The following is a 14,309-nucleotide window of genomic DNA, read 5'->3' as shown; positions in this document are numbered from 1 at the left end:
GTGAGAACATCAGATACTATAAATGTCATTGGAGGAGGCAATTAACATTTCTTCCTCCTTTTTCTAGTTGGTGACACACATGTAGGAAAACTTGGTTATTTTCCTACAGACACTAAGAAGCAATTTAACTATTATTCTGTCCATAAAATGCAATAATAAAAATAACTATTAGTTAGGATTATGCTATTTCCTCCACTTAGCCTATTTAAATATTGCATTCAAAGTATTCTGAAAAGAAAGCAAGAAGTAAAGCAACAGGCTGATGCACATAAACCACTGATATTTAGAAATGAAAGCAAAATAGACTTTGGGATACACCCACTAAAGAGACTCACAGAAAGCAGCGGCATAAACTTTGAATAAAGAAAAGTAACATTTACCGAGCAACTGTGTGTTTGACAAACAGAACACCTATCAACCCCACATTTCATACACACTTTAAGTAAATAAGCATAATATTTTATCTATTGGTAGTTAATAAGACTTTAAAAAACTGAAAGCATTCATGTCATTCCTATGAGGATTAAATAAGTATTAGAGGGAGAAAGAGCCAAGTAAGGCAAGTTCCAGATTTATTTTTTTTCAAGCTGAGTTTACAGACTACACTTCAAAAGCTAGAAAAGTGGTAGAATTTTATTACTAGTATGCTACTAGTAGTAAAATTAGTAGAAAACTAGTATTTTACTTGCATTTAGCTTTCAGTGTTTTCAATTTGTGAATCCCTCTGTCCTGATGCCAGTAAAAGCAAAGAAGTTCAGATGCACTGGCTACCAGAAAGTGATATATAAATTGGCTTTTCTCAGTCACCCTTTGCAGACCCTGGAAAAGAAGTCTAAGGACCACAAATTAAAAACCTTTGGCTGCACTAGTATCTTTTAAAAAGTGCCCTGGCCCAAGTAGATGCTACCCTTAGGTAGCATTCTGCACACATTTCAAACAGCATTTCCTCAGCACCAAGCAAGGCTTCATCAATGGATGTGAGGCTATTTATTCCCAAGCCAAAGCATTGCTGAGACTCTTTTACATTACCTGGCTCCAATGATGACAAGATAGTCCAGTAAGCGGGGGCAGATTCTCTTTTTCTGCACCATTTTCCTTGACACCCCTCCCTATGTCATCTCAGTGAATTTCTGTTCATCGATCCAGTGGTCAATTATCCCATCAGCTGTGAGCAACCGCCTTGGGGAACAGAATCTGCTGGAAACTATGTGGGAAGTCCAATCTACAATCAAGAAAAGCAAGAGTGTCAAAAGCACAATCAGGAATATCAAATACACATAAGCAACTTTATGGCCTTAATTACACTCCCCAGAAGCCTCAATGTTCTGTGCACACATGGCCATCCACAGATTTCTATCTCCTCGACTATAAAACCACAGCACATGTCCACAAAAACAGAGAGAGCTGAAAAACACACAAGAAAAGAACAAGAGGATCTCAAGAATTACTGGTTGGAGTTGATCATCTTAGAGGCCTTTCCCCACCTAAACAATTCTATGATTCTGCTCTAAAGGAAAACACAGACAAACAAAGCAGCATTACTTGCAAAGCGCTATTCATTAAGTGGCTTGTGTGATGTTTAGGCAAATCCATGACATCCCTACAGTGCTTGGGAAAGGAGCTTCAGTTGGCAACACTGTACAGCTAAACATGACTGAAGAAAAAGACACAATCTGAACTTCAGCTGTGTGACAAACAGAAGGGTAACATCAAGAGAAGTCCAATTTAACAAAATGCATCTCACTGTCCCAAACCTGCAAGTGGCCTACAGCAAGAATGATCTCCACCATCACCAATGACTGTGATCTCTTAACGCTTTTGCTGTGTTTCTTTCACTTATAAAAAAGGAAAATCATACTAGTCAGTAAGTATTAAAGGAATAATAAAGGAATAATAAACTGAACAAAACTTTAATGCTGACACACACAAACTCCCACAACTTGTAAAACTTTGCTGCACAGTTTTAGTAGATCCTCAATTACAGTCACTGTAGGCTCTTAAGTGACAGCACTATGAATTATCTTCTCTGAGCAGCAATACTGTTATAAATCATCTTCTCTGAATAACAGACAAAATACAGACACAGGAAGCAAAGTTTCTGTTTCTTCATTTTAATGACATTATTGAAACATTGTAGAATTTGCCCAGGAAAAGCTTTTGATCCTTGATATTCTACAAATATCTTGGTGTAGATTAACTCAAGAAGAAGAAGATGAAGTTGGGATGATCAAGCAGACCTTTTTGTCTCCAGTTTGTTTTCTTTCCAAATACCTTTACCCAGAACTCTTTAAAGAACAAAGTGATCAGTTACAGATATAGGAACAGGAATAAGTTACCACGATGTAACCTAGAAGTACGACTTTGAGGAAATTTTGCTACTTGTGGTAACTAAACATATGTTCTTCCTCTGTAACAGAGACTACCCTACTCCTCAGTGAAGGTGGAGAAAGTAAAATGCATTTACAGTGGAGTAAAAACTTGTGCAGTGACTACAGAGTACTGAGAGACTACAAGACTACAACCTTAACTTACCTTTTAGTAACAGCATTAAAGAGTATTGTAGCAGTATTTGTTGGAACTCACCTTCCTAATCCTGGTTGGAATTGGACACCACAGTTGATGATCTGTATAAAGCAACACAAAAGACATCAAAGTCCTGCCTCCTGCCCCCTATCTGCCAAAAGCTTGCTTTCAGGCCAGTGTCATTCCCTCCTCTGTGCAGGCAGAAGTGCTCATGCAGCTACATGGCGACCCAGACTGTGGAACTGATAGGGACTAAAACTAAAACTTTCCCTTCTCCTCCCTTGCCATTTTTTGGTTTTACTAGGTTGGGGGTTTTTTTGAGTTGGTTCACCAAGTGACCCCACAGATGCTTGTGAGGGCACGAAAAAAAAGTAGGAGCAAGCAGTTAGGGGAATCTGGAAAACCTGATTGAATATATGATCACAGAACCACAGATAGCATCTCTACAGGCGATACAGAGGTAAAGTAGTTTCTTTCTCAGAGATTTGCTATCATCTTCCTCCTACCTTCTGGATTTTACAGACTAAGTACATTAGGACAGGAATAGATCAAAATAGATCAAACAACCAAGAGATACTTCAATTTCTCCTTTTTCATGTTGGCATTTGGACCTGAACTGAGATATTAACTTGACTCTGAGATGGCACAAGTTTTGACATATCAATGTCAAAACCTCTTCTCTCTCTCAAGCCGCTTTAAAGTTGCTTTGTCTGACAAGGTTTCTGCGGCGTTTCTCTTTGCAAACATATTGGAACCAGCCCTTAGAAGGCTGGATCCTCAAGCAGCACTTGAGACTTTCTATAACTTCAGCTCAAGAAAAGAAGAAAAATAAAGAAGGGAAGGCCACCACAGAAACATACTGCACAAACAGATCACATACCAGACAACATCATAATTCAAATAAGCACTTCTATGGATGATGAACAGGTTGGTGAGAACTAACACTATCCACCTACTGTAGCAGCTGTCAGCAATACTCACGAACTAGTAAAAGTTGGCACAGTAGCCTAAACGTAAAGACAAAAGGCCAGAGCCAGCATCAACCCACAGCCTACCAGTAACTCAAGATACAAAAGAAGTGTTCAAAACAACAAACACATCTATTACTGGCACTACTCTGCATTTCAAAATTGCCCAAAAAACCCCCACATTTTAGGTTGTAGCACAACTTAAAGGACAATCTGTATGGCATTCTGCAATTTAAAGTCCTCCCAGGAATAAAAATCTATATAAACACACAAAAACTCATGAAAAGCTCCACACCACAGAACAGATATGGCAGCATGAAAGAACCGTAGCAGACTTTTTATCAGTTTAGAGCCACCTGTATCAGACCGATACCCTGCATCCCAAGAGACATGAATCGTGCAGCAACTCTGTTTCATCTATCCCTTAGAGTCTTCAGTCTTTTTTAAGTGTCTTTTCATTGTAGACACAAAGCTAGAGGAACAAAGTAATTTAGTCAAAGAATAACTTGACAAACTGTTAACGCAACCTGGCTCACTGCATTTGCTCTGGCTGAGATGGAGTTCATTTTCCCCAGAGCAGCTCTCTCAGTGCTGTGTTTTGTCTTGGTAGCTGGAAAGGTGTTGAGACACCAGAGTCTCGGCTACTGCTGAGCAGTGCTCTCACAGCATCAAGACTATCTCTCCAACATTCCCCCCTCACCAGCAGGCTGGGGAGGTGACATAGCCAGGACAGCTAACCCAAACCTAAGGGATATTCCATACCATCTGCTCAGCAATAAAACCTAAGAGAAAGGAGGAGAATCCATTATTTACAACATTTGTCTTCCAGAGCAACCACTAAGCCTGCTGAAGCTCTGCTTCCCAGGAAGTGGCCAGACTTCATTTGCTTATGGGAACTAGAGAACAAAAGTTTTTGGGTTTTGTTGTTTCCATGAATGTAACCTTTGCTTTATTAAACCGCCTTTATCTTGACTCACAAGGTTTTTTCCATCTTATTTTCTCACCTCTGTCCTGCTGAGGAGGGCAGTGACAGAGCAGCTCAGTGGACAACTGGCATCCAGTCAGGGTCAACCCATCACACTCACAGTTGTTTTCATCACACAGAAGCTTCGAGCTCTGACAGGCCTTACACTCAACAGTTAGCAGGCATTTAGATCATTGCCTGCAAAAATGATATAAAGACACAGATTCATTTCCAACAGGCAGATGTTAAGTCCTGCTCTCCTTGCATCTCTTCCATACTTCAGGATGGTACCAAAAAGGCTTCTCCTTCCATTATCTCCTGCTTTTATTTGGTACAAGGATCATACTGCACAGTTCACCAGTGCGTGGATACCTTTAGAATATAAATCAGCATTTTACAATTCCCTTTGCACACTGACTGAGTAAAGAACATACAATGGGACATTAATTTGTAAGACGAAAAAAAGAGGAAATCAATAAGGAGACAGAACAAATTACAGGACAGAAGACACATGAATTATGGTTCACTTTCACCTGGTGAAATACCAGATTTCCAGCCACACCCAAAAGGAACAAAATTTTTAGTTCTAAAATGTCCTTGGAACACCTTGAATTTCTGTTTACTCTCAGCCAAAACAGTCTGTACTTAGTTCAGATCTATAGCCACTATGCCTGACCTTAGTGCATTGTTTACTGTGAACTCAAGATCCATACCAATCGGACTACACTGAAAACTGAAACAAACACAAATAGGGCCAGAAGTTTCAATGCCTGCTTTTGGGTTGATTTACATTTCCTTTTCTCACATCACACACCTTTACCTATCTGCTAAGCTATGAGAAATATGTGCAAATCCCTCAAGACCAGCCAACCTGCACACAGGAACTCTTCTCAACTCACCATAGAACTTTGAATCAACATGGTCTGAAGCACAATATGAACCATTCATGGTAGCTTTGACCTGTCTTTAGAGATTTTAATAAACTTTATGGAGTCCTTACCACTGAAATTTTGGTTATTTCTTCTTCCAAGTCTGTTTCAAATGATCTTGTCCATTCTCTCTGGTAAAGCACATACTATTTTTGCTTGTACTAAGGTTTTAAAGAAGCAGACAAGCAGGTCTCTTTTCACATGATCCATTTTCCATTTTCTCTGCTTAAAATCTATATGAACACTAAACTGCTAATAGTTTTATACTTAAAAATATGCAACATTCTAGGAAGCTCATTATCACTATTATCCAGATAATACAGTGCTGCTACTAACACAAGAAACACAGATGACAGCACAGACGCTTCTCCAGAGCTTGACAGAACATGGAACAATTTCTAAAATCAGACCTGGATGGACTTGCTATACTGGTGCAGCTGCTTTATGTGTGTTACCTTGGCAAGGCAGCAGTGCATGCCAACCCTGTGACTCCTAAAAAGATACTAGTACTTTGGAAGAAAAAAAAAAGGCATTTTCAAAGCATTGCAAGCATGTCTAAAACAGACAATGGCATAATTATCTAGTATGGCTAGTCTGTAGTGCAGGTGTGGTCCTGTAAAATGCCTAGGGATAGTTCCAAGCATAAGAAATCACCCAGTAGAGAACAAGACTGCAGGCAGATTCTAAAAGCATCCCCCTTGGAGCACATGCATATCTTCAATCAGTAAGAGTTCCTTGTTGATAAAATAGTAGATGTATCCCAACTGTTTTCACTTTCCATCTATCCATAAAGCTTCAGGAAAAGGATAGAATTAATCAGATTAAAGAAAATTAAAGAATTAATTGTGAAAACAGTTTTTGGTAATACAAGAAGACTTTCTTTGAAGACCTTCTGAATAATTACAATAATTAAAGGATTTCTTCCTACTACATAATATTATCTCTTTGCCTTCTGAAAACAGTACTGACACAGGCAAGCATCTTTAGCCTCCCCATCAGTTTTCCAGAGCAAAATGGAGGTAGCGTGGACAGGGGTGCTGACAAATAGACTGAACATGACCAGAATGAGTTCACAAACAGAAGTATCATGCCATACAGAGAGGAACGTTTTTGCAGCATCACAGAGTGAAGCTGGACTGATTCAGGCTCTCGGTTGCTATAGTGACAGATTTCCCTGTCCCTGCCATATGCTGGCCCTTCACCGTTGCTTCCTCTCGCCTCCCTGCTTCAGCCAAATGCTTGGTCAAAGCAGCCTGCTGTACATGTGAGATCACACAGTCACCACACATGCACATGGTGTGAAAGCAGACCCACAGGTAATCTGATTCAGATCAATCACCATAGCAACCCAATCTTTTAGTCTCTAGATTTTAGCCTGTCGGGTATATTTATAGAGCAGCTGCAGTGCTCCACCCCCTCTGCTCCACCACCAAAGCTCCCAGCACTGCCCACGCTACAAACAAGCTTCACCCAGGCACACGGACTGCCTGGAGTGAACACTGAAACACACCCATCCTGGCACCTGCAGGCCCTCAAGTTAGATGACAGCGTAGTATTTGCAACATGCTAAATAAACGCCTCCCAGTCAGTGAGGCTTCCCATATCCACAAATACTAAAAATATCAGAAGTCATTATTACCCATGGAAAGCTGAGTATCAACCACAGCTGACAAGATCCACTTATCCAGGTACTCACAGGATGCTTCCACAGATATGCACTGCAGCTGCTCCTTTAGTATTACAGAAAAAGGATGTGTAAAGTGTGCTAACACACAATCCTAATAGAAACTTGCAGACAGCAGCAGATGCAAAGGAGTGGTTCCAGCAGTCCCTGTTCTACAGAGGCAAGGCTGTACCTACCAGCAGGTTTTTGAAAACCACGCAGAAAAATCAAGACCGAGGCCTTGAATGAGCAACAAGAGATAAGCATGTGAGAAAGTATGCAAATACTGTTACTCATTTTATTCTATTACACTCTTGGGAAAAAACATCAACAATTAACTAATGTAGGAAAAGCATACACTTTTACAGTACTCCATTTCCTAATAGGAAGGAGATGACAGATTTTAGCCTCAGCCCCAGGTCATTTCACACACTTCATTCTACCTTAAAGCCCTTATCCTCCTCCCTTTCTTCACTGCCTGGAACATCCCTTTAGTTATCCTCTCTGTGCAGGATCATTGTACAGGACACACAGAGTACCACTCACTATAGAATCATAGAACAAATTCTGGCATAAAAACCCTCTGCCAATCTGGCTGGTTCTCCTGCTCTACACTGTTTGAATTTAAACTCATCTTTTATTTAAAATTAATCTCCAGAGATTTGCACAAGAGAACAGTAACACAGGAGCTTTGGCTGTGTGTCCTTCACTCTTTTCAAGTCTGTCCTTTTTTGCCCCTCCTTATGAAATGTCACCATCACAAAATACGAGAGCTTTCTCATCTATTTCTATTTTCATTTATTCTCAAAGCTGAAGTAGCAACCACTCATACACTTTCCAAGGCATGGGGGAAGGGGGGGGGAAGGAAGGGCAAACCAAAACCTACACAACGCCCCCAAACTAGCATCACACCCTCTGCAAACCACTATAGCATTACCTTCTTTTCCAAACCAGAACCGTTTTTGGCTTGACCTTTGAGCTAAGAAACTTTGTTGCTGCTTCTGACTAAAGCCTAGACCCCAGCATCCACAAAATGCTTCCATTCCCAACCCTCTGCCCCATTTGAGAAGTAGGCCACAGTTCCCATAATCCGGGCACCAGAAGTTTTTTTCCAAAAGCCAAACAGTGCAAACGTACAGCCATAAAAAATTAACAGGAAAACAACAAACCCTGACATTTGAGAGAACTGCTGGATGGAGCTGCAACTGCTAAATTATTCAGTGCTCTCCCTTGCTACGGTGCTTCCCCAAGCCATGGCAAGCAACTCTAGGCCAGGAGACATTACTCATGGCACCATCACCACCAAATACAGGCAGATACAACTCTCTTTCCTGGAGATGGGTCACACAGGGACAAATGACAGGCTCACTGGGATCCCAACAATGAATTCCAGTCATTTGTAAGACAGAAAAAGGGGACACTCACAAACAGCGTGGAAACACTGAAACATTGCTCAGGACAATGAGAACCAGAAAATAAAGTACTTGAAATAATCCAGCCATTTGGCTGTTGTTAGCACCATGGAACTTGGAGCCTCAAATCTGTCTTGCCATGTATTAGAAACACTCTGCCTGTCTCCCCACGCGTACCACGTGCCTTCTTATTCCTTCCTTCTACGTGTCTTCTCTTCATCAACACTGTGGAAGATCAGAAATTCCTACTCTCAAACCAATTCCACTATTAATTTTGGTGATAAATCACAGTACCAGCTAGTCAAAACTGAAAGGAAATAAAGCCCATTTTTTAGTCTGCAAGAGCACTGGGATGTGAGAAGCTCATGTTTGGCAGACTCATCCACACGTAAACACTGGGGGAAACAAGCTCAGAAGGAAGATGGGACAGGAACTGCCTCAAGCAACAGTTCAAGTCAACAAATGACAGAACAAGGGGTCCCAAGAGGACCTTCTAGACATCGGCAGTCACCACGGCAAAGGAAAGAGGGGACACACAACGCCTGCTGGATATGGCTGAAGACTAATGAGAGAAAGAAGGTAGAAACCAGGTGTCCTGGAGGACAGAAGAAGCATACCCAGCTCATGGCTCCAGCAGAGTGCAGTTCAACTGCCATCAGGTGGAAACAGATGTGGCAGCAGAGTGGCTCAGTGTTTGTGGGTAAAGCAATTCTGGCAGAAACTGGTTTTGATTCTTAATCATTTTTATCACAAAAAGCACTCTTCTCCTCCTGATGAGGTTTAAACAAGCAGAGGCACAACTCCCCATCTCCTCCTACAAGAGTCTTTCCAGAGCAAGTACAATATACCCAGGCGAGCACAGATCCAGGGAAGCTGGTGTCAAAGCTACAGGCAAGAAGAGCATCAAATGTTTTATATTGACAGTGGGAAATTCAGTTAGAATATAATGGGAAGCAGGACACGACCACAGTGCTGAACTGGCAGATGAGACAGAGAAACACAACAGATTAAGAAAAAAAAAGCTGCTCTGCTCAAAAGATAACACACAGTTCCTGGAGGTCATCAGATACCAAATTTGACAGTAGCGTATCTTTGCCTCCTATGCAAAAAAGCAAGTGTTGAATCCCTGATTCTCAGAAGCATAACTGTTTAGAAATTAGTTACAAACAAAACAAAAAGCAAAGATCTGACAAATATTACTGGATAAGTCAAAGGCAATATGATGACCAGCCCTTTATTCAGGGACACTGCTGCTTTGAAATATTGAAGACTGTGGAAGAAACAGAAAATCATGAAACTTCGTTCCTTGCTGCTATGCCAATGCATTACTTGTCACAGGGACCCAGAAACATAACAGTCTCTCATTTAACTGCAATGTCTAGGAACATAGTATAAGAACTGCCTCAGCCTGGGTAATTTAGGCACATGAAAGTAGCAGTTCTAACTTCCAAATTACTGTAAGGGTCCTGCTAGTTGCAGGTATCTAAAGTAAGCACAACCTCTCTCAATTTAGTGGTTTTGAGGCACCAATAGGCATGGCCTCCCCATTTGGGAGTTCTCCAGTATAAAGAGATTTCAGAGCTCCTGGCAGTACACAGGTAAGTTCTTCAGAGTTTTGCTGAGTTTTGTGTTTCAGTTGGTTATTCTAGTTCTAAGAGACAAATCAGGAGTATGTTTGTCAATCATTAGCAGTCATTTTCATATGGTTGTGACAGGTTTAAAGACCTCCAGTGACAGAGAATCTAATTGCGCTAAAATTCTTTTCTAGCTCAGACAACAGAGCAAAGACCAGCAGAATTATACAGGTTCAGTTACAGAGAATGAACAATAGGTCAACATTGGTTTTTCATAGATCTCAAGGTGGAGAAAGAAAAGCAGTAAAATATTCTGTCTTCAAAAGAAATATCACAATTATTCTACAGATTAACAGACTATCCCACTAAAAAACACTCCTTTCTAATTGATGCTTCATGCTGCTCATTTTTATTTCACTTTGTGTCTTAGTTTGTCACTTAGGTCACTGACAATGCTTTTACTTCACAAAAATTTATACCCTGAGATAGATGGAGGCCATTTAAACTGGGGATGTGGTATTAATCTTACATCTCAAGCTCTTTCATTCTTTTTTCTAAATCCTTTCCTCATTGCTGCAAATCCCTAATCAGAAGCTGTATTCTGTATTTTCTAGTATTGCACTGAATAACTACGTTTGCTGAGGGACTGCCCAGAAATTTAATGGAATATATCTGAAATGCAGACCCCATAGGGCCAAAGGACATTCACAGGAATTAATCTGGGTTGTAACATATGCATCTTCTGTCTCCAATTCCTTCCTAATGGAAATTAAGTGAAACATTCAACTGTACTAAGGTTTAACAAAAAAGTATCAATTACCATCTTGTGAGCATGAAGGCACTACCCACCTAGTTAAAAAAACTACATGTGAAATGACAGGCAAGACACTACATTTTACACCATTTCTTATCCACTCACACACTAAATCTCTACCAGTATGTTTTCCAAAAAAAAAACAAACTTATCTGGAATGGAGTATCAGAGAAAATCTATTAGCTTGAGTGCTGTAAACTAAAAACTGTAAAGAGATTTATTCTCTTAGAATTTAGCAGTACTTGTGACTTGCTAATTTAATACCAGAAATTCTCATAAATATTTGGTTTTTCAACTGGCTCATCACAGAAGATCTAAAACAGACCAGACTGAATATCTTGACAGAGGTATGCCTAGTATATTCTGTCTATACAGAACCTGAATATTCAATATGGCTTGAGGTGAGAGAGAAAAATTATGAGCCTCTGCACCCCTCACCCCAAGGCAGATAAAATCAAAGCCAACACTAATTTAGGAAGATGATATGAACAAGTGTTTTAGTAAGAGCTGAGATTTTACCTCTCCAACTCCAAAATCCTTCTGAAACAGCCTGAATTTGGACTTCATTACATACATACCCTGTCTGTTTTCAAAAGAGTTACAGGATGGTATTGAGGCTGAAGAAGAGGTTTGCCCTCTAGTATATTTACTTTATGTTTTTCCATGAAAACTAGAAGACTTTTTTTTTTACAGTTCCTACACAGCCTTTGGTTCACCACCATTCATGGCTTTGGCACATAACACAAACATCATGAAACTGCGTCTCGGCCATGCTACACGTTTTGTATGGACAGCATTCTTTCAGTGAGGATATTATTTTCCTTTTTGCCTATCCATGAAATTACAATTTTTTTTAAAGTAATAACAGTGTGGAAACTAATGCAGTAGGATTCTGAAGCTTACACCTGGAAACCCGTTAATTTGATAAGAACACAAAAGTCCAGACTCATGATAAAACTGCAGCACCATTGGACAGGCATGTACAAGATTTTTTAGTGAGGACAAAGCTGTATTATTTTCCAAACGAAGCATTCTAGAGACGTGCTCATGATTTTGCATTTTATTACACAGTAAAATATTTAATGAGCGTATATTTAATTCCAGTGTCTATTAAATCCTGTCCAAGAGCTGTGCATTTTCTAACAATACAACAGTAAAGCAAAAGTAGTATTTTATAGCTAGAATGATCTATCAGTTCAGTGTTACATAACATGTTATGATGGGATGGCCAGATGAAATCCTGTAAAAACTGCATTTTGACTATGTTGGATGTGAAGTGCTCTCTCTCTGATGTGTCAGTATTGCAGATTTTCATTAGTGCTGAAAACAGCAAGTACTTCTTGTGCTCATCCAAAACAGTTCCCTAGGTTCAAGCAGCATAAAGTCCAAAAATAGAGATGCTTCCTAAATAACCTATATTTGGATGACTTTGGTTTGATTATGTGACCCTGAGGACACCACAATACATCTTCCCTCCCCCTGCTTCTGCCTACAAGTAGCATCCTTTTTACAGATAAGGAGCAAAGGATTCTTTTTTGCTGCAAGGAGCACAGCAAGGACACTTGTGAGCACACCAACAGAAATGCTGACCCAGAGTTGCACTGGATGTAGAGAAAATGGCTGGCTCGTCTTGGGAGATCACAAAATATTGCCAGATTACAGTTCTAACCCATCTTCATGGGGCTACAAATTTATATTGTCTGTTATTTTGGGTATGTCTGAAAACAGTGTGGTGAATGGGTGAGTTCAGGGGAAAAAGGCAGAGGAGAAAGACAGGCAACAAATCAGTTTCCTCCAAGGCTTATCATTTCTCTAAGCCTTTCTTTACCGTGACTCCACACAAACAGTGACAAAGACCAAGCTCACTTCCCCTCCTTCGCCTGACAATAAAAGCGAGCAACACAGCAAGGTGGTGACACCCATTTCTAAAGAGAAAGTGCTCTTGATTTATAGGTGACTTAATAAGAAATTGCCTAGCATAAAGTGGATTTCCTACTCTATTGTCTTAGGGAGTAATTGGATCTGCTGTTTACAAACCAAGGAGTAAAAGCACCTTTCCAATCACATTACCGCAGCAACCCCTTCACAAGGCTACACACCTCACCCTTTCCAAGGGGATAGTCCGCCCTGCGCCTCCCTTCTCCCTTCCCTCACTATCCTGCCCGCTCCCTCGCGGCAGGGAGCAAGGAAAAGCCGCCGGGAGGCCCGGGCCCGGAGGCGGCGGGGCCCGCGCCCGCACCCCCGCCGCACCCCCGGACCCGCCAGCGACCTCCCAGGGGCTGCTGCCCGACCGCGGCCAGCTGAGCCCCGCGGCCACAGCGGGACATCGCAGCCCCGCCCGCCATCGGCGCCCGGCAGGATGGAGCAGAGCCCGGCCGGCCCCGCTCCCCGCAGCGGCGGGCCCCGATCTCTGCCCGCCGCCGACCGTGACCTTGCGGAAGGAAGGGCCCGCCGCTCCCGAGCATCCCCGCCGCGCGTGGCCGGACGGCTGCGGCGGAGCCCGGGGCGGGCGGGGATGCCCCGCCGGCAGCTGTCCGGGTGCGGGTCACTGCAGGCGGCACCGCCGGCTGCGCTCCCAGCCCGACCTACGCATAGCGGCGGTGGGGCAGGCTCCGCTTCTGACATATGCACGCACCCCGCCGCCTGCGGCACCGGCACCGCCCGGCCGGGCCGCCCCGCTCACCTGCGCCGCCGCCGCCGCCGCCGCTCTGCCCGCCCGGCCAGTTCCGCATCGAGCGCCAGGAGCGGGACGAGCCACCGCGGCCCGCGGGGGGCAGAGAGGGCGGGGCGGAGCGAACCACTCGTCCTCACGGCGGGGGGACCCGCCTCGCCAGCCTCCCGCAAGGGGCGCTGCGGCCTCCGAGCGGCAGCCGGCGGGAGGGAGGCGGGATGTGGGGGTGGGAAACAGCTCTCCAGAGCAGGCTGCCCGGGGAGAATGGGGAACGCTTCAGCTTCTACTTTCACCCTCTGTATTGAGCTACTTACCCGCTGATTTGCTACAGGCTTCATGAGATTACAAGAGAATTTGGTTATTAAAAGCGTGAGATACAGCTTTTTTAATTCCTTCCAAGTTCCCATAAACCACTGTGCAACCAAATCCGTTTATTAACAAAACAAAAATTACCACGATAAACTCAAAATGCAACCACGAGCACTGCAAGTAACCCAAGAGTTTAAAATATTTTTATATATGAGGTGTAAAATGGTGAAATAGTTGATTTGATATTCACAGAATCACCGAATATGCTGAGTTGGAAAGGATCCACAAGGATCATTGAGTCCCCGCACAGGGCATGCCCAAGAATCATACCATGTGCCCAAGAATATTGTCCAAATGTTTCTTGAACTGTCAGGCTTGGTGCTGTGACCACTTCCCTGGGGAGCCTGTTGCAGCACCCAACCACTCTTTGGGTGAAGAACCTCTTTCTAATATCTAACTTAAACCTCCCCTGACACAACTTC

The 14,309-nt window shown here is 42.5% G+C and overlaps 1 protein-coding gene across 35 annotated transcripts in view; it reads right to left on the bottom strand.

The window, feature by feature from the left end:
- Positions 1-13,611, bottom strand: part of MADD (MAP kinase activating death domain) — a 71,616-nt gene extending 58,005 nt beyond the window's left edge. For 34 of the 35 annotated variants that reach the window (XM_027641867.1, XM_027641871.1, XM_027641894.1 and 31 more), the window contains exons 1-2: positions 13,531-13,611; positions 1,030-1,222 (exon numbers count right to left, since the gene is read on the bottom strand). In XM_027641867.1, the coding sequence (XP_027497668.1) occupies positions 1,030-1,091 (62 nt within the window). In that variant the 5' untranslated portion in view covers positions 1,092-1,222; positions 13,531-13,611. Of the gene's footprint in view, positions 1-1,029; positions 1,223-2,583; positions 2,625-13,530 lie in introns of all 35 variants that reach the window. The other variant, XM_027641868.1, reaches the window with a different exon arrangement.
- Positions 13,612-14,309: the final 698 nt, after the last annotated feature.

This window comes from Corapipo altera, unplaced genomic scaffold (assembly GCF_003945725.1).
Source record: "Corapipo altera isolate COAL_440 unplaced genomic scaffold, ASM394572v1 23b, whole genome shotgun sequence".
NCBI lineage: Eukaryota > Metazoa > Chordata > Aves > Passeriformes > Pipridae > Corapipo > Corapipo altera.
Note: the sequence above shows the minus strand (reverse complement) of the source record. Positions and strands in the feature narration are given on the sequence as shown.